The sequence below is a fragment of the Chelonoidis abingdonii genome, chromosome 16, assembly GCF_003597395.2.
Source record: "Chelonoidis abingdonii isolate Lonesome George chromosome 16, CheloAbing_2.0, whole genome shotgun sequence".
In the NCBI taxonomy this organism is placed as follows: Eukaryota; Metazoa; Chordata; order Testudines; family Testudinidae; genus Chelonoidis; species Chelonoidis abingdonii.
In genome coordinates, this window is record NC_133784.1 from 5,549,527 (window position 1) to 5,568,751 (window position 19,225).

General features: G+C 57.3%; 1 protein-coding gene across 3 annotated transcripts in view; it reads right to left on the reverse strand.

The window, feature by feature from the left end:
* Positions 1-7,079, reverse strand: part of KCNIP2 (potassium voltage-gated channel interacting protein 2) — a 140,307-nt gene extending 133,228 nt beyond the window's left edge. For all 3 annotated transcript variants that reach the window (XM_032795703.2, XM_032795701.2, XM_075073020.1), the window contains exon 1: positions 6,974-7,079. In XM_032795703.2, the coding sequence (XP_032651594.1) occupies positions 6,974-7,046 (73 nt within the window). In that variant the 5' untranslated portion in view covers positions 7,047-7,079. The remainder of the gene's footprint in view (positions 1-6,973) is intronic.
* Between the last annotated feature and the right edge of the window lie 12,146 nt (positions 7,080-19,225).

A 19,225-nucleotide genomic window follows, 5' to 3' on the forward strand; every position in this document is an offset into this window, starting at 1 on the left:
CACAGGGACAGGGAGGCTGCGGGGCAGGCGATTCAAGGAGGCAGCTGCAGAGGAGAAGGCTCTTGCGCCAGTGCTGGGGAGGTGAGGGCTGGAGGAGAGGAGGGAGGTGGGCAGGGAGGTAGCAGGACAAGTTCTGTTCTCTTTCACAGCCGTACAGCCCCAGAGGAGAGCAGGAAGCAGCATGGGACGCTGCCTGGTGCAAAGCCACAGAGGGGTTTAGTCAGGCAGGGCAGAGCTTGAACCAGATCCCAGAGTGAACAGGGAGTCTCAGTGCGTGTTGCATCCCCTCCTAGCAGCTGCTCCCCCACAGGATAACAGCCTACTACTGCTCAGCACTAGTGGAGTCATTCCCTTCATGCCAGCAGCAGGAGGCCGGGGCTGTGGTTCCAGCCTGGTTCCAGCCCTGCCGACGATCGCGGCGGGGCCGTTCCAAGGGTTCAGAAGCAGAGTCCCACATGCAGAGGGGAAAGGGATCCCCCTGAGCGATGCACTCGGGGAGATTTGAACACTGCCCCAAAAGCGTCCAGAAAAGAAACGGGGGGTTCATTTTTGTGCATTTGAGACAAGCTGCCCAACCCCATCTACTCCCCGGATGCTCCAGGGACCCGGCCCCCCTCTGGCGCTAAGTTACCAACCTGCCCCTGAACCTGCCCCACCATGGAGCTGCTGCCCGCTGTGCAACCCAAATGGGCATGTGCCCGGCCAGCCTGATTTCTGGACAGGGCTCTGCCCCTGGGCACAGGAAAACCTCCAGCCTGCTGGAATGGAGGAGGTTCACTGAGCCAAGGGCCCCACATGGAGCAACCCCTGGGGGAGAGTCCATCTGCAACCAGTGGGGTCAACGCAGCCCCCTCCCCCAGCCACTGCTCTCCTCTGGGATGCAGCGATGGGGGTGTTTGGCAGAGCTCTCCCACCAACCACCGCACATGCAAACCCCCCCCATGCATCCAACACCCTGCTATGCGCCCGCACGCACACACACGTCACCACAGCATGAACCCAACACGCCACCAGACACGCACCCCACAGCACACACCCTGCCACAGGCAGACCCCCCACACACACCCACACACGCGCATGCCCACACGCCACACTCTGCCACACACACAACTGGCCCCCTGTATCTCCCTTTGTTATTCTTGCCTGGGGGGCCCCATTCATCAAGCCATGTTGCTGCTTTGCTAGCACCTTTGGGATCCTGGGCTGAAAGCACCCCCACATTACAAATGGGAAACTGAGGCACAGACAACACATCACACAGCAAATCAGCAGCTAAGTACAGAAGAAAACCCAGCTCTCTCCACTCAACCAGAGGCAGAGCCCTACTGATATGATTCGTTGATTATCTAATCTGGGCCTTTGGAATGTGCTCGGGCCATGGGCACGGGCATTGGCCTGTGGTTTGCAATGAAGCCCAGACGATCCCTAAAGGGGTGATACCCACAAGACAATTCTCCCGCTGCCTGCTGATGAGATTCCTCTAGCTAGAGGAGAGGTGGAGAAAACAGCATTGTGAACTGGCTAGTGTGTGAATGTCCCCCCGGCCCGTTCATGAGCAGTCTTTAGAGGATAGAATTACTCCACTGTGTGTCAGAAGCCCTATACTGCTAACACCTAGTGGAGATTTTTCTTTAGGGGAGGATCTGAGTTTATTACCTCTGCTACCGTGAGGCCTCCAGCAACATGTTTAGCCAGAAGGTTGCTACCAATTGGTAAGACTAGAGTGATGAAGAAATGAGCCAGGTCTAGGATGACATCTGCCTCAAACCTGGGTGTATGTTTGCAGAAAATACCTTGCAGCGGACAAGGGGGCATATTTGTTTTTGTCTTATATTAGGGACTAACCTATAACTCATGTGTGAGAGATGCGTGGTCAGCATTCCTAGCACAAACCCAATTATCCCAGCTCCTCTGCTCATAAACATTTCCAGGGGGGCTCTGGGGAGCGCCACCTTAGCCTTCAGTTTTGTTTCATACTGGAATAACTAGTTTTTTTAAACAACCCCTCTGCGGGCACTGAGACCCGGGCCAGATATTGCACCGTTACTAACCACACTCTTCGTTCCCACTAGGTAATGGGCAGAAATGCTAAGTTTTAACTGAGTCTCTGTATCTGTCCCGGGTACAGAGGGAAAGAACTGTATGTTTTTATAGGGCCAGAAGGATCCCAAACCCCTCTGCAGGCTGTTTCTCTGGCAAGTGCTCATCAACCACTCCAATGCAGCTGCCTCTGGGGTGGAACACAATAGCTGCTCAATGCCTGCAGCATGCCAACAGCTGGTAGCAAGGGAGATGGAGGAGAAGGTCCCCCATCGAACCCACAGGAGGTAGAATGTAGATACCAGAGCTGGAATTTCCCAAGACATTGGAGCGAATTCCCTGATCTGTCTGAAAGGGAACAAGGGAATTTTAATGCCCACTAGAGCTCAGCACACTGGGGTTAGGGCTCTGCCTGAAGGAAGGGGAGTGTCGCCTACTAACAGTGACGGGAACCTCCTGAGAGTCTGGGGGTGGTGTTGGGAGCACACCCGTCTGCCCCAGAACCACAAACCAGTGCGCAGACCTAGAGTGTGCTGCAGGGGAAAAGCCACTTTCACAGCCCACGTGTGGGATACTCCCCTGGGACAAACAGGGACAGGGCCCAGCAAGGACAGCTCAGCGGTTTGAGCAGTGACCTGCTAAACCTAAGATAGTGAGTTCAATCCCTGAGGGGGCCATTTGGGGATCTGGGGCAAAAATCTGTCAGGGGATTGGTCCTGCGGGGCAGGGGCAGGGGCAGGGGCAGGACTAGATACCTCCTGAGGTCCCTTCCAACCTTGACATTCTATGAATAAGATCCTTTCTGCTGGGCTGTTCTAGCCCTAGAAATGGGGCATCTGGGAAAAGCTGATGCATGCACCAGTAACTGTAGCCTCCCCAAGGGGATATGGGCGTGACAGGGAGAAGGACACACCTTTCCTGTCCCAGGGCAGCACAGCACTCCCAGTGCTCTGATCACATTTCTCCCCAGTCACAGGCCATGTCCAAAGAGATCCCTCAACACCAGTGTGGTCAGCCTGCAGAGCAATCACTCCTGCTGCCAGCAGGGTTGTAGGAACAAATGTCATTTATGGATGGCTTTTATTTGCTGCTGGCATCATCTAAACATCCCAGAAACAGACTCTTTTCATTAAATGTCTCATACACCCCCCTACACACACCACCCACTCAGACATACAGAGCCTGCCTAGACACACACCCCAACACACACAGAGTGTGTGCTCACATCCCCAGCACATACCACACACATGGGTGCACCCACTCACACACCTGGGCCCTGGGCTGGCTTGTGCATGGCTGCCGGTGTGCAGAGAGTTAAGGCGGGCAGAGGCTCGCTACAAAGGAGAGAGCGGGTTTAGCATCCAGGCATTGCTCTGTGCTGTCTATACAGAGCAATTTTCATAAGCTCTTTAAATTCAAAATCAATGACCCGCTGCTGCGGGCACAATGGGATTCCACTCTCTGCACAGCACGGTGCCCCTTCCTCGCCACAGAGCGGCAGGGATGGAGAAACCTCCCCACTGCAATCTCAAAGGGGGCAGGTTAGCCAGCTTCAGGGGGATGCAGCCAGGGCTGGGGTGGGCAGCATGCTCCTCCACCCTGTGAGTGCCACACCCTTCGCTCCCTGGGGGCAGGGGGCACTCCCAGTGCCAGGTGCTGACTATTGCTCCAGAAGCAACAGGCAGAGGAGGTGCTGTCCACGGGCCGTTTCAGCTGGTGCAGCGCACAGGCTCTGAAGCCTTGCCAAGTAAACGGTGCCGGTCGCTACGGCTGGCAGGAGGTGCCCCCGGGTCACCTCTCGAGGGGGCCTGGGCGAAGAACAAAGAGCCGTAAAGAGGGCAGACAAGTCAAGCCCTAGACTAGACCTGCTGACTCATGAATCCGAAGCATGTTGGTTTTTAAACACCCATGGTGCAGCCCATCCAACCCCAGGGATCAGCTAACCTCACGGTGACACTGGAGGCCCCACCTACTCACTAACCCAGCCAGGGCACTTCCCATGTCCCCACAGCTGGGTTAGAGCCTGGACAGTACCAGGCTTTAGCCCCCAGTGCAGGGATGTGGTCAGGTACAGGCTACACTGAACTGGGTTTGAACTGGGTCCCCCCCGCCCTCCACTACAGCTGTCGATTACACAAGGCCACATAAGCCCCCGTCTTCTTGGGCCCTAGCGACGTCCTCCGTGTTCTGCACCTTTACATTTCTACCAACTTGCCGTCTGCAGAGGCAGCTGCGTGTTAGGGAGGCCGAGTGGATCCAGGATGATCCAGCGGAGATGCACACACCATGCTCTCTCCTGGGGACTCTTACTGTCCATCTAAACCATGTGACTTGGACCAAATGCTGCTGTTGGCCTAGGGAATAAACACAGAGCAGTGAGCCCTGCAGAATCACAGGGGCAGTAAAAGGGAGCAAAGAGGATAGCCTGACCTGGGACGGCACCACTCCACCAAGCGAACTAACCACTCGCCCAGAGCAGAGACTGGTTACTGGATGAGTGAGCAAGGTTGCAAAGAAGGGGCATTTCTAAGCTGCCCTGGGGCAGCAGTAGAAAGCAGATGCATGGGAAGGCTGAACTGACCAGCTTTGTCTGTGCCATATTTACCCTGTCACCAGCATAAAGCAGCTTCTCTTTGCTGATGTTTTAAGGAGCAAAGTTCACCATGAAATGCGGCTTCAGTCTTTGTACCCACTTTTATAGGCAGATGGAGGGGGCGTTGTGGGGAAAAGGCAGGCCTGTCGCAGGGCTCAGCAGGCAGCAGCCAACTCTAAGTTAAAGCTGGACCTGCATCCTCATTAGCAGCCATGAAACATGGCCTGGGGACAGTCACTTCCCCGCGCTGTGCCTCGGTTTCCCCCTCACAACACTGGGATAATGAGACTGCCTGGATTCCCGGGTGGGGGGGATATGGGGCTTCTGGAAACACTAATGTCTGGCTGGAAGATGTTATCTGGACTATAGAATTATTCCAGTCAGGGCTCTGGTACGGTGACTTGCTCACAGCCAAGTCCCAGGGAAAGGTCTCAGCACGCAAGAGATCTGAGTTTATTTTTAACTGAGGGTTTGATTTAAATCCATACAGACACTGTGAAGTTCCCAGAGAAGCTGAAAGTTGTGTGGGTTTCAGGTTCCTACATGGCTCAAAAATATCTTCCTTTCAGCATATCTCCGCCGGCAAAGCCGCTCTCCCCACACGCACAACACTGCTCAGCAAACCTCGGGGGTGGGAGGGAGGCTCAACTCTCACAGGCCTCTGGAAACTCACAGTCAAGGCCTGAAATTCACCCCCCTGCATGGCAGGAAAAGGCGCATAACGGGGATCTAGCTAGCTATGTACGTGGACGACACCCTCGCCCCAGGATCTGACCATCACTTGGTATAAATAGATTCATCTCCACAGCCATCCCAGGAAGTAGGTCAGGAGCATTAATCCCATTTCACAGAGGGGACAATCAAGGCCCAGAGAAATCATCCATCACACAGGGGGCACATGAACCCAGAGCTCCTGCCGCCCAGTCCAGCATCCTCACCACAGGACCAGCCTTCCTAAGAAGCAAACGAGCTGGAAGGCCCTGGAACAATGGAATTCGTCAGACGGGGTGCGCTTGTCCGCACTCCGGATTACTGGTGAGCGGCTGTGTTTAAATCCAAGCCCCCAGTGTTAACTGAATGGCAGCTACCCTGTGCCCCTGTGGCTGGAGAGGGGCCTCAGGCAGGTAGGCTCTGAACTGCAGCTTGCACCTGGGACCCGACTCCCGTGCCCTTCACCTTGTGTGGGTATCTAGCCCTGTGCAGAGCAGGTGGCACGCGCTGCCAAGCTGACCTGGGCTCTGAAGAGGAATAGCGTATACCCAGCCCAGGGGGGCTGCACCGCTGGGCACCTGAAAACAACACCCCTGTCTCTGGAGGAAGGCAGAGAGCACCTGGCGGAGGGGACAACCAGCTCCTTGGGGAAACCGCGCCGTGTGCTGCCAACACCACCCCCTGCACAAAACCCGCCTGAGCAGAGCGGGGACAGCCAGGTTCCTGCCAGAGGAGGGGAATTCCCTCGCTGCCCTGGATGCAACGGGCAAGGCTGGAGGGATCTGGGGGCCTGGCACTGGGGCAGGAAGAGCAGTACAGAGCAAGGGGAAAATCCCTCCCTGGTGGAACGTCACTGGAGTCCCGCCAGGGACGGAGTCAGGTCTAGGGGGCAGTTGCTCCTCCAGGGACGTTCCATGTGCAGGCGGCTCTGGGCAGATACAGGGAGGGTGTGCAGAGGAATCAAAGATGGCTCAAGGAGCGATGCCAGCAGCAGCTCTGCCCAACGTGCCTTAGCCACTCGACTTCCTGCCAACCTGGCAGCAGCAGGACAGGGTCCTTTCACCCTGGGGCAGCGCCCCCTTCTCTGAGAGGAAGACAGGATCTAGCTAGTGCAGCACAGGGATTTGGGGAAGAACCCTTCTGGCCAGCCCCATAGCAGCCGAAGGTCTCCAGCCACCGCCAGGCCAGGGGCCCTTCCCCAGCCCCGGGGGTGCCACCGGCAAACAACTCCTCCACTCGCACAGACCCAGCCGCCTGGGAATCGCCCCTTGCACGCGCACACACGCACGCGTGCACACACACCTCTGTCACTAGCCTATTTTCCAGGCTTAACTTCAGGATGCATCATGTGGAAGCAGAAACGTCCTCCCATCCCCACCTGCAATCGCTCCCCATGGTCATGGGAGCAGAGCCCCCAGGGCAGGGTCCCCCCCTTTCCCCCCTTCTCCTAGAGTAACTTTTTGCAGGACAAAGACATAGAGGTGGGGAGGGGTCCTGGGGGGCAGCCCGGGACTGGGGGGGGAGGGTCCTGCTGGCTGGGGCAGCCCGGGGCTGGAGACCCGGCTGCGCCCCGCACCGTGCTGCTAAGCGGATGCTGCACCTTCCCCCCCCCGGGCGGGCAGGACTCACCCGTCAGCTGGTCGTAGGAGCCGTCCAGGTCCCTGGACTCGGCCAGACTCTCCTTCCTGCCCTGGCTCCGCATCCTGCCGGGTCCGCCGCGGGGCTGGGACGGAGCCGGGCGGCCCCGCTCTAGCGGCGGGCGAGCAGGAGGGGAGGGGGCCGGGCGCACCCCCGCCCCTGCTCCGGGTCTCCATCCGCTTCCGGGCTTGGGCGAGGCGGCTGGGTGGGGGGACTCCAGGGGGGGGGGGGTTGCGGGATGCGGGCAGGGACTACTGGGGGGCCGGTAGGGGCGGGGTTTAGGGGCTGGGGCTGCTCGGGGAAGCAGGGGACTGCTGGGGGGCGGCAGGGGTTATGGGTGCTGCTCAGGGAGGGGGGCAGGACTGCCGGGGCGGTAGGGCAGCCGTTATGGGCCGGGGCTGCTCGCCGGGAGATGGGGGCTGATGGGGGGCCGGTAGGGGGCAGGAGTTATGGGCTGGGGCAGCTCGGGGAGAGGGGACTGCTGGGGGCGGTAGGACCAGGGGTTATGGGGTGGGGCTGCCCGAGGGAGAGGGGGCGGCGGGGGGAAGGAGCAGGAGTATGGGGCTGGGGCAGCTCGGGGAGGAGGGGGCTGCTGGGGGTGGAAGGAGGCAGGTTATGGGGCCGGGGCAGCTCGGGGAGAGGGGACTGGGGGGCGGTAGGACGAGGGGTATGGGCTGGGGCTGCCCGAGGGAGAGGGGGCTGAAAAAGGGCTGGGGCAGGGGCTCCGATGGGGGGGCGGGCTGGGGCTGCTCCCGGGGACCCGGCAGCCGGGGGCTCGGGGGCTGATGCGGTGCCTCGCCGCCTCCTGTCCAGGGCCGCCCCCGAGCCCCCCGCCCAGGGCCCCGGCCCGGTGCGCGGCGCGGGGACACTCGCCTCTCGGAGCCCGGCTGGGGGCTCCAGCAGCAGGTAAGGACCGGGTGCAGCCCAGCCGCGTCTTGGCAGCCGCCGCCTGCTTCTCCTCCCCTCGGCTCCGCCGCAGCACTCCGCGCTCTGCGCCCAGCCAGCCGCCCCGCTGCGCCGCCCCGGGGCTGCTTCGCCAGAGGGGAAACTGAGGCACGGCTCGGGGCGGGGGATTTGCCCTCACACGTGGGTGCAAAGCGCCCCCGCCAAACACGTGTGGTTCTGGCCAGAGCCCCCCGCCCCTGTGCAAGGCAAGCGCTAGCCCCTCTGGGCACGGGCCTGGGCATGCACACGTGTGTGTACCCAGTGCACAAACATGCCCACCCAGGGCCGCCCAGAGGATTCAGGAGGCCTGGGGCAAAGCAATTTCGGGGGCCTCTTCCATAAAAAAAAGTTGCAATACTATAGAATACTATATTCTCATGGGGGCCCCTACAGGGCCTGGGGCAAATTGCCCCATTTGTTCCCCGCTCTGGGCAGCCCTGGGGCCGGCCCTAGGCCAAATGGCACCCCAAGCGGGGGGGGAGGGGGTCTTCGACGCGCCCCTTCATTCCTTAAACTTCTAAACACCTTATTTTGGTATTGCACGTGTAGCCCATTTCACGGCGTTGGTGCACGATTTGCACGTGTGATTTATCCCTGTCATGTACAATGATAAATTTGCACACTAGGATCTGTGCAACAAAAACAGCACCACAAGCCCGGCACCCTAGATGGTCTCTGGGTTGCCTGCCCCTAAATCCAGCCCTGCACAAACAAACAAATCCATATGCATGTACTTGTGCCATGACCACATGCTCCAGAACCCAGCGCTGCACCCCCCTGACGACAGTGCGGGGGGGTTCAGTCCTGTCGCTCAGTGCCCCAGGGGCAAGGGCACACCCCACGGTGATGAACATGCTATGAGAAGCCAGGCAGGACTCTGGATGGAGCCAGCTGCTGACAGGGGAAGAGGCCAGGAACCCGGACAGCTGTGAAGCCGCTGGCATGCTGAGGTCCCTGCTCTGACAGGGAGCTGCTGTGCACCCCTGGCCCAAGGAGAGAGGGTGCTACCCAGCACCCCAGGGGAATGGCCCAGAGCGCAGAGCAGAGCAGCCACTCGCAGTGATGGGTGCCGAGCACGATGTGGTCCATTGTCACCCTCCTTTCTCATTCCACCCTAGGCAGTTTGGCCAGCTGGCACGAGGGAGTGACTGGTGTGGACGCACAAGCAGCTGTGGGTGTGGCTGGATTCAGGGCCAGTCTGGCAGCCTATTGCCCCAGTGCCACGCAGAGGACACCAGGCCGGGTTACCGGTGCTAGGTGCCTGTGCTCTTGGCTAGTGGCAAACGGGCAGCCCCACCCTGCTAGAGCACCGAGGGGGGTCTCTGGTGTCCTGGCCAGACAGGGCGCTGCACAAAAGGGCGCCCCCAGGACAGCGGGCCTTACACAGGGCCTCGGAGGTGGCAGGCCAGGCAGACACATGAGGTGCTGAGAGGGCTTGAATAACTTGCCCTCCTCTGTGCAGCCACTAGACGCTGTGCTGGGATTTGTGGAACTGGGGCAGGACACAGAGCATTTGGCAATGCCGGGCAGCAAGCTGGTCATGCCAACCTGAGAGCTTGCTCACTCTTCCCACAGTGCAGCTGCACCATCTGGGGCTGACACGTGTTAGCTCCCAGAAGTGAAGCATCATCGGGCTAGGCCAAGGAGCAGAGTCCCGGAGCAAAGCAGGGTGGCTGCAAGGAGCGGTGCTTGTGGTTCCATAGAGAGAGCCCTGCCCTTTGAATCACCTGGGAGCAGGCGTGGTGCTAAGTAGCTTTCATAGGAGACATAAATCCAGCATGCAATGTTGCTGTACATTGTTAAACTGCTGAGGTTCTACCCCAGAGGTGGCTGCATTCCAAGGACTGCCGGTAAAGTGATCCCTGGGTACATGACTTGTAAGGTACTTTGGGATGAAAGGTGCTAGAGGAAGATAAGTTATTGGCATTGCAGAGGTTTCTCCAGCCCTCACTTTGTGCATGGACGCTGCTACCTCTTCTCCCCTCCCCCCGTCCTGCACTGCTTCATTCACTAGTGTCTCTGCATTCGGTGCTGGCAGCACCTGGCTCAGGTTGACAGGGGCCGCACCGATGAGTGCATCACTTTTATTTGTGTTCTTGTTTATTTTCAGTGGCAGGGAAGAGATTGCACAAAGCCCCATGGAAGGCACCAGATGAGGAAGATCAAACACAGTGACACAATTTGCTCATTTGCATTTATTTTTGGTGTGTGGCTTCATGAGCAGCCCCCCGCCCCTTGGGTTTAAAGCATGTGGAAGGGGACTAGACGGTAGCTCTGTGAGAACACGACTTGACCCTCCCTGTGACACGAGCCAGGGGCTCACTCCCATGGCCCCAGCACTCCCAAACCGTCTCTGCTTGTCGAGCGATGGGCTCTTCCCTGGCGCCAGCTACTCCCAGCTCCTTCCTTCCCTCTCGCAGGGCACACTCTGCACCATGCAGAGGGGAGAACGCAGGGGGTGACTTGCAGACACAGGGGTTGCTGGGGGCTGGGCAGAGAGAGAACGGCCAGGGCCAGGCGCTCACTCAGCCAAGTCAGTGCCTTCTGCCCTGGAAGCCCTGATCTGGAGCAGAAGGGAAGTTGGACACCCTGATGACAGAGGAAGTAAATCAGATTCCCAAGGACTGCAGGGTGCAGAGCTCCGAGGCCATGTCTCAGCTCCCCAAGCGAAGCAGCAAACCCAGCTTTGGGGAACTGCTTAGCAACTGATTGGATCTAAAAATAAGAGCCATTTACTGAATCACCAGAGAAATGCTTCAGAACTGCTTGGAAAACATATTCCCCCAAGCCCCTCCCTGAGCTCTGACCTCACCTGGGGAGCCCACGTGGACAGGCCAGCGGCAGAGAGATGCTCAGGCCAACTTGAGAAATGGCCTCGTTAATTCAGCCTGACGGGGGCTGATTGACCAGAGGGGGGAGCAGCACTGGCCTAAGGCATCCAGGGTTTAGGCCTGAGGGATCCACACTCGCCGCCATTTCCCCTTCAGAACACGGCCTCCCCCTCCAGCTTGCCATCCCCACTTTCGGTCCCCAGTCCTCTCTTTGGCCTCCTCTCCCCTGGGGAACTGCAGCACGGCCCCTCCCCTCCCAGCAGCGAGCGCCCTAGCGCAGACAGAGTGCTGGCGAGCCCACTGCCACGTCAGACAAAGCCACGTGGCAGGCGTCTGATCCTGGCCGCACCCCACTAGTCAGCTTCTAAGGCGGGCACAGGGTGCTGCTGCGTGCAAAGCCTGGCCAGCGTCGGGCTCTGGGGAGGACAGCAGCTTAGCCCCCCGTTATACGATAAGCTGCCAGGCCTCACCCCAGCTCTCGCGCCTGCATTCCTCTGGGGCCCGTGGTCCCGGAGCAGCCCCTCACAGCTGATCCAATTGACACAACTTCTCGCCCGCGGCCTGCAGCGCATTCTTAGTGGCGCTGCTCTGCCTGGGCTCCTGCCTCTGCTGTGAAAGTGTCTTACAATCATTTCTCTCTGGTGCACCAGCCCCTTGGATGGTGAGTGGGAGGGTTATTCATCTGTGGTTTCACCCTCCTTTATCCACAGCGACTCCTGCGCTCTAGGCTCCAGCAGCGAGCGAGAGACAGGCAGCGCCGGCTTCGGAGTCGGGAATGTCACAAAGCACCAGCTCCGAAAATCTCCCTCCCGCCCCCCTTTGAAGCATCCTTGGAGCTAAAGGAAGAGCCGGGCCGCCTGTTTGCTGCCCCGCAAAGGGAGTGAGCAGATGGAGATGGAAATGAGAGAGGTGGAACCAGCCCACAGCATCGAGTTTGGTTAAACGCAGCTCGCTGCGGGGGCAGAACGAGCCCAGAACAGGGGCCAGGTGGGCAGCCCTGCCCCGGGCACATTAGCAGAGCTACTGGGGGCCAACAGGCAGAGTGGAGTAGAGGGGGAGCTTACAGGGCAGGATTGCTTTGCACAGGCGTGGTGGGGGCAGGGAATGGAACAGGAAGAGGTAAGTAGGCCAGAGCCTGGAACAGAAGGAGACTGGGGGGGCTGCGGACGGCGTTCAGGCCTGAGACGACAGAGGGGACTCACTGAAAGAGCAGGAGCCCAGGGTGGGGCTGCAGGGCGGGACTGAGGGGCACTGGCAGAGCTGTGTGGGGCGGGGGGGTAATACCCTGTGCTGTGCCTGGCTTTTGGCTGTTTGCACGCATGTTTCTCCATTTTTGCCATGCCCGCACGCCCAGCTCTCTGTCCCAGGGCAGACGGGTACAGCGCAGGGCCTGGGCTCAGCGGTTCAGTCTGAGATTCGGGACTCCCCCGACAGAGCAGATAAAGCCGTCGGAGGCTTCCATCATGGAAACGTTTTGGTCAGTACGAAGCAGGCCCCCCCAGAGCCCCACACTATGGCCCCACCTCCTCCCATGCGGGGGGGCAAGGGGCTCTGGAGCAGGTCGTGCTCACCACCGCAGCGCCTCCTGCTGGTAGCTCCAGGAACTAGCTCTGTCCCGCTCCAGAGCACCCTCTGCAGGTGGTGTCTCACCCGTTGTCTGCTCTGCTGTTTCTGCTCTCGGTGGGGGCCCGTGTCACTCCCAGACTGCAGCGTCCTCCTCAGGGCATGGCCCTCCAGCAGTCTCCCCGCTTCCGGGAGAGCCGGCAGTCCTTCGCCCGGCTTCTCGCTGCAGAGGCGAACTAGAGTCCGTCGTCCAGCCCCTCGCTCAGGGCAAGCTGCACCCCTTGGCTCGAGCCTGCACTTGGGGGGGCTGCAAATAGTCCATCGGGCTGGGCTCTGGTTCAGAGCTGGGCGGGAAACAGTCCCTCAGCTTGGGCCTGTACCCAAAGCCAGTTACTGCAGGCTTTCCTTCAGCTCGCCTGAGGCTGGGGGAGACGCCACCCAGGGGGACGCAGGCCCTCCCACTCCACTGCGTCCCAGCCTAGGGCCCCAAGGGTGGCGGAGGGGGCTGCCACCGCATTAGCCATAGGCGTCAACTTCTCCTGGTGCCGGTGGGCGCTTGACCTCCCTGGCCCCAACTCCCCCTCCTGCCCCTGGCCAGCTCCCACTGCAACCCCTTCCCCAAATCCCCACCCCAACCCTGCCCCCTCCCTGCCACTACTGGACTCGTTCCCCAAATCCCCGCCCCGGCCCCACCTCATTCCCTGAGTGCGCTGCATTTCCGCTCCTCCCCACAGCTTGTTATGCCGCAAAACAGCTGTTGTGCAGCAGCAAGCGCTGGAAGGAGACGTGGGGACGCGGCACACTCAGGGGAGGAGGTGGAGGTGAGTTGGGGTGGGGGGGCGGGGAGCTGCAATTTTTCCCCATGGGTGCTCCAGGGAGGTAAGGCACTTGGGGGTGGGGGGTCAGTTGCTAGCAGAGGCTTTGCTGGGGTTGGGCCAGACAGCAGTCCAGGCCAGCCATCTGCTTCCTGTGGGGCCGGGTCAGTCCAGGGGCTGGGGCTCTGGGCCAGCCATCTGCTTCCCCGGGGTCAGGTCAGTCCAGGGGCTGGGGCTCTGGGCCAGCCATCTGCTTCCTGTGGGGCCGGGTCAGTCCAGGGGCTGGGGCTCTGGGCCAGCCATCTGCTTCCCCGGGGTCAGGTCAGTCGTCTGCTTCCCCAGGGTCAGGTCAGTCCAGGGGCCGGGTAGTCTAGGCCAGCCGTCTGCTTCCCCCGGGGTCAGGTCAGTCCAGGGTCCAGGTGGTCTGGACCAGTCGTCTGCTTCCCCGGGGTCTGGTCAGTCCAGGGTCTAGGTGGTCTGGGCCAGTCACCTGCTTCCCCCGGGGTCAGGTCAGTCCAGGGTCCAGGTGGTCTGGACCAGTCGTCTGCTTCCCCGGGGTCAGGTCAGTCCAGGGGCCGGGTAGTCTGGGCCAGTCGTCTGCTTCGCCCAGGGTCAGGTCAGTCCAGGGGCCGGGTAGTCTGGGCCGGTCGTCTGCTTCCCCCAGGGTCAGGTTAGTCCGGGGGCCGGGTAGTCTGGGCCAGCCGTCTGCTTCCCCCGGGGTCAGGTCAGTCCAGGGTCCAGGTGGTCTGGGCCAGTCGTCTGCTTCCCCCAGGGTCAGGTCAGTCCAGGGTCTAGGTGGTCTGGGCCAGTCGTCTGCTTCCCCGGGGTCAGGTCAGTCCAGGGTCCAGGTGGTCTGGGCCAGTCGTCTGCTTCCCCCGGGTCAGGTCAGTCCAGGGGCCAGTCGTCTGCTTCCCCCAGGGTCAGGTCAGTCCAGGGTCCAGGTGGTCTGGGCCAGTCGTCTGCTTCCCCCAGGGTCAGGTCAGTCCAGGGTCCAGGTGGTCTGGGCCAATCATCTGCACTCTGCGAGCCTGCTGCCGTCTCCCAGTGCAAGAGCTTAGAGGAAGCATCTATCCCCTCCAGTGGCTGGCTGCCCATTGAGCCTTTATACTCTTAGCCCCGCCTCTTAGCTTCTGGGCGGTAGGGCTCCACCCACGAGGGGGTGGAGCCACCCTCTTCCTCTGTGTCTGGGGAGGGCCAGACCACCTCGCTACAGGCTCCCAGCTCCCCCTGGGTGCAGTGGCAGGAGTGCAAGAGGGAGCAGCAGCGCCTGCCAGTGAATTGTCAGACTGGCTGAGACCCTGGTCCATCTGGCCCAGGACCCATTTCTGACAGTCTCCTGCACCAGGAAGATGCAAGAAAATCAGTCCCCCAGAGGCCCCTGCTGGGACAGGGCTGGTGGCTCCCCCAGAGAAGTGAGTCCTGAAATGAACACCCCACTCGTCCCCATCCCAGGCATAGCTCCAGGCTCTCTGCAAATTCAGGCAGATCCTGGGTCTGGTGCTCTTGGATCACATTTAGAATGGGTTTCTTTGCAACCACAGGGCTGGATTGATAGATACTGAGGCCAGATGGGATCGCTGTGATCCTCTGCTCTGACTCCTGGCTAACGCAAGCAGAGGACAGCCCTGAATTCATTCATTCATTGCTCATTCATTCACTTCAGAGCTTTGAGAAAAACATCCCATTTCGATTTAAAAATTGCCAGTGAAGAAGAATCCACCACCACCCTGGGTACATTGTTCTACTGGTTAATCACCCTTGCTGTTAAAAATATGCCCCTCATTTCCCATCCACCTGGGTGAGTCTAGCTTCAATTCAGAGCCATTGGAGCACATTAGCGCTTTTTCTGCTAGCCTGCAGAGCCCCACCAAAGATCAGGGTGTGATCAGTCACCCCTTAACCTGCTCTGTGTTCAGCTACAAGGCAGGTTTTCTAGCCCTTTAATCATTCTCACGGCTCTTCTCTGACCCCTCCAATTCATCACCAGCCTTCTGCAATTGTGAGCACCAGCAGTGGCCACAGGATCCCAGCAGTGGTCGCATCTCCGCCAGATCCAGAGGTCAGATAACCTCTCTGCTCGTACGCGAGATTCCCATTTGTGCATCCAAGGATCCCATCAGCAGTTTTGGCCCCAGCGTCGCCCTGGGAGCTCATGTGCAGCTGATTTTCCACCACGACCCACAATGTACTTAAGAAAAAAAGGGCAAGCTGAGATTGTGCCATATTCACCTGGCAAAGGAGCTGGGGCTGTCTATAGCTGCTGTGCCTTAATCCAGTGCTGGAAAGGTAAGCGAGGGCCCTCCTGCACAGTGCGTTGGCTCAGCTGTCCCCCTGGCAATGAGCAGCCCTGGCATGGCCTTGTCCCACTACCAGGGTCAGCAGAAAAAGCTACGTTTCCAGCAAGCATCACGTGCAATGAGTCACTCGTCCAGTTCTAAATGACCCAGCTCCACCAATCGGAGATCACGCCAGGCGCTGGGCGCTTTCCAACCCCCTCGACGCAGATCGCTTTCTTCAGCGAGCACCACGGATGCCTTAATCAAAGCTCTTGGCTCGCTCCTCGCCCAGGCCTGGGCTGATTGCAACTGATGAACGGCTGCAGCAGAGGCTCGTGGGTGCAGCAATCAGTGGCTTCTGCGCTGCTAGGGGGCATTCGCAAGGAGAATCGGGAGTGACGTTGCGCTCCATAATACTTTAGAGAAATATGCTTATGAATGTAAATATGACATAACTGGAATGTGGTTTTTTGCTACATATGCAATGTAGCAACTCTCTGCAAAGTTTATGTTCTACCGCATGTATTCATCCTATTCGTATGCATGTGTCATTTTTATATCTGAAGTTATGAGCATTGGCTCTGTGCTTGTATTTAAAGTGTTTGCTGTAGGAAGCACCTAAGGCAGATTTGGTCAACATAGCGTGAAGGGGTTATTCAAGTAATTGGGAGCACTTGGCCAGCAATGGACCTTGATAGATGCCAATCCACATCTGAGCTTTGCTGAGAACCTGTGGGCTAACATGGTGCCGGCCTGTAAAGAACTGAGTCATGCATGGTCAGGGAGGAACTGGTTGAGAATTTGGAAGTGGAAGGCAGCTTGGGTGAAATCATAGAGTTCCTGATTCCAAGGAATGGTAGAAGGGAGAACAGCACAATAAAGACAATGGATTTCAAGGTGGCAGACGTACAAACTCAGGGAGCTGGTAGGTTAGATCTGATGGGAAGTAAGTGTAAGGGGAAAACCAGTTCAAGAGAGTTGGCAGTTTTTCAAGGAGATGTTAGTAAAGGCACAAGAGCAAACTACCCCACTGCACAGGAAGTCTGGCAAGAGACCACCCTGGCTTAACCAGGAGATCTTCAGTGATCTAAACATCAAAAATAAGAGCCCTACAAAAAGTGGGAACTCGGTCAGATGACAAAGGATGAATATAAACAAATAACACAAGCACACAGGGACAAAACTGGAAAGGCCAAGGCACAAAACGAGATCAAACTAGCCGGGGACATAAAAGGTAACAAGAAAACATCCTACGAATACATTAGAAGCAAGAGGAAGCCCAAGGACAGGGTAGGCCCATTACTTAATGGGGGGAGGGGAATAATAACAGAAAATGTGGAAATGGCAGAGGTGCTTGATGACGTCTTTGTTTCAGTTTTCACCAAAAAGGTTAGTAGTGTTTGGACGTCTAACACAGTGAACACCGGTGAAAATGAGGTAGGATCAGAGGCTAAAATAGGGAAAGAACAAATTAAAAATTACTTAGATAAATTAGATGTCTTCACATCACCAGTGCCTGCTGAAATGCATCCCAGAATACTCCAGGAGCTGACCGAGGAGAATCTGAACCATTAGCGATTATCTTTGAAAAGTCCTGGGAGATGGGAGAGATTCCAGAGGACTGGAAAAGGGCAAAAATGGAAAAGGGAAATAAGGACAACCCAGGGCATTACAGCCCAGTCAGCTTCACTTCAGTACATGGAAAGATAATGGAGCAAATCATCAAGCTATCGATCTGCAAAAGTCTAGAAGATAATAAGGTGAGAAGTAACAGTCAGCAGGGATTTATCAAGAACAAATCATGTCAAACCAACCTGATCGCTTTCTTTGCCAGGGTAAGAAGCCTTGTGGATGGGGGGACGCAGTAGGTGTGTATTTCTCGACGTTAGTAAAGCTTTTGATACTGTCTTGCATGACCTTCTCATAAACACACTAGGGAAATGCAACCTAGATGAAGCCACTATAAGGTGGGTGCAAAACTGGTTGGAAAATCATTCCCGGAGTGTAATGAGTGACTCACAGTCATGCTGTAAGGGCATAATAAGTGGGGTCCTGCGGGGATCTGTTCTGGGTCTGGTTCTGTTTAGTAATTTCATCAATGATTTAGATAATGGCATAGCGAGGACACTTATAAAGTTTGCAGATGATACCAAGCTGGAAGGGGTTGCAAGTGCTTTGGAGGTTAGAATTAAAATTCAAACTCATCTGGACAAACTGGAGAAATGGTCTGAAGTAAATAGGATGAAATCCAATAAGGACAAATGCCGTATATTCCACATAGGAAGGAACAATCAGTTGCACACATACAAAATGGGAAATGACTGCCTAGGAAGGAGTCCTGCGGAAAGGGATCTGGATAGTGGATCACAAGATAAATATAAGTCAACCGTGTAAGGCTGTTGCCAAAAAAGCAAACCTCATTCTGGGCTGTCTTAGCAGGAGTGTTGTAAGCAAGACACGAGAAGTGATTCTTCTGCTCTACTCTGCGCTGATAGAGCTTAGCTGGAGTGTGGTGTCTGGTTCTGGGCGCCACATTGCAGGAAGGATGTGGACAAACTGGAGAGTCCAGAGAAGAGCAACACACATCATGAAAGGTCTAGAAAACAAAGGTTGTTACGAGGAGGAGGGAGGTAAATGGTTCTCGTTAACCTCTGAGGACAGGACAAGAAGCAATGGGCTTAAACTGCAGCAAGGGCGGTTTAGGTTGGACATAAGGAAAAACTTCCTGCCTGTCAGGGTGGTTAAGCACTGGGATAAATTGCCCAGGGAGGTTGTGGAGTCTCTGTCACTGGAGGTTTTAAGCGCAGGTTGGACAAACACCTGTCAGGGATGATCTAGTTATTCCATAGCTCTGCCTCGAGTGCTGGGGCTGGACTAGCTGACAGCTCAAGGGCTCTTCCAGTCTTAGGAGTCTATGAAACCTGGGAGTTCGGTCCCAGACATCTGCACAGCGCACGCAGCCATTGGGAAGGGTCTGGGACTAAGTGCAGGTGCTGGTAGCCGGAGCAGCCACCATAGGGAACTGACTGGACCTGGGCGACGGTTTCCAAACTTTCCCATTTAAAGACTTTTTTTTAAAAAAGGATGTCATGATGTATTTGCCAAGCAGCTCCAGACTCGCACGCATACAGAAGCCGGACCTGTGACAGCCAGCAGAGGGCAGCGGGGAGACGTGGGTCCCGCCCCAGATGTGCGCATACGGCACAGCAGCCGGGACGGAGCGAGCCCCTTCGACAAGTCACGTCTTTGCAGGCTTGGCTGGAGGTTTTCAGTCACACGCAGTGTAACCAACAGGAGTCTTTATGTGCTGAAAACAACAGCCCACCTAGTGTTATGCCATTGCCACATTATAGGTAGGGCCCTACCAAATTCATGGCCATGAAAAACGCGTCACAAACCCCGAGAACCAGGAGGAACTGACCCAGACTGTGGGTTCCACAAGAGGGGAAGATCACTGAGGTGAACAAATCCGCCAATAAGCGCAGGACCCACCAAGGTAGAGGAGGAACTTTGTCACAATATTTAATAACCACACACCTCATTGCCCAGATGTAGTGTGGCCAAAACCCCCAAGGCTTCTTAGTCCCTGAACTTGGACTCTTCAAAGCAGGAAGGCTGACGGGCCCTGCAGCCAGTGAGAGTCCTGCTGGAGCCCCAATTCCTGCTGCTAATCGTCTTTTCTTTAAAAAGAAAAGGAAATTCCCGGATAAAAAAATAACTTTGTGAACTTACAGTTAAGGTTACTCCAGTGAGTAACAGTAACTTGATGTTTTATGCAGCAATTGTAACAAACTAGATTGATTTAGAATGAGT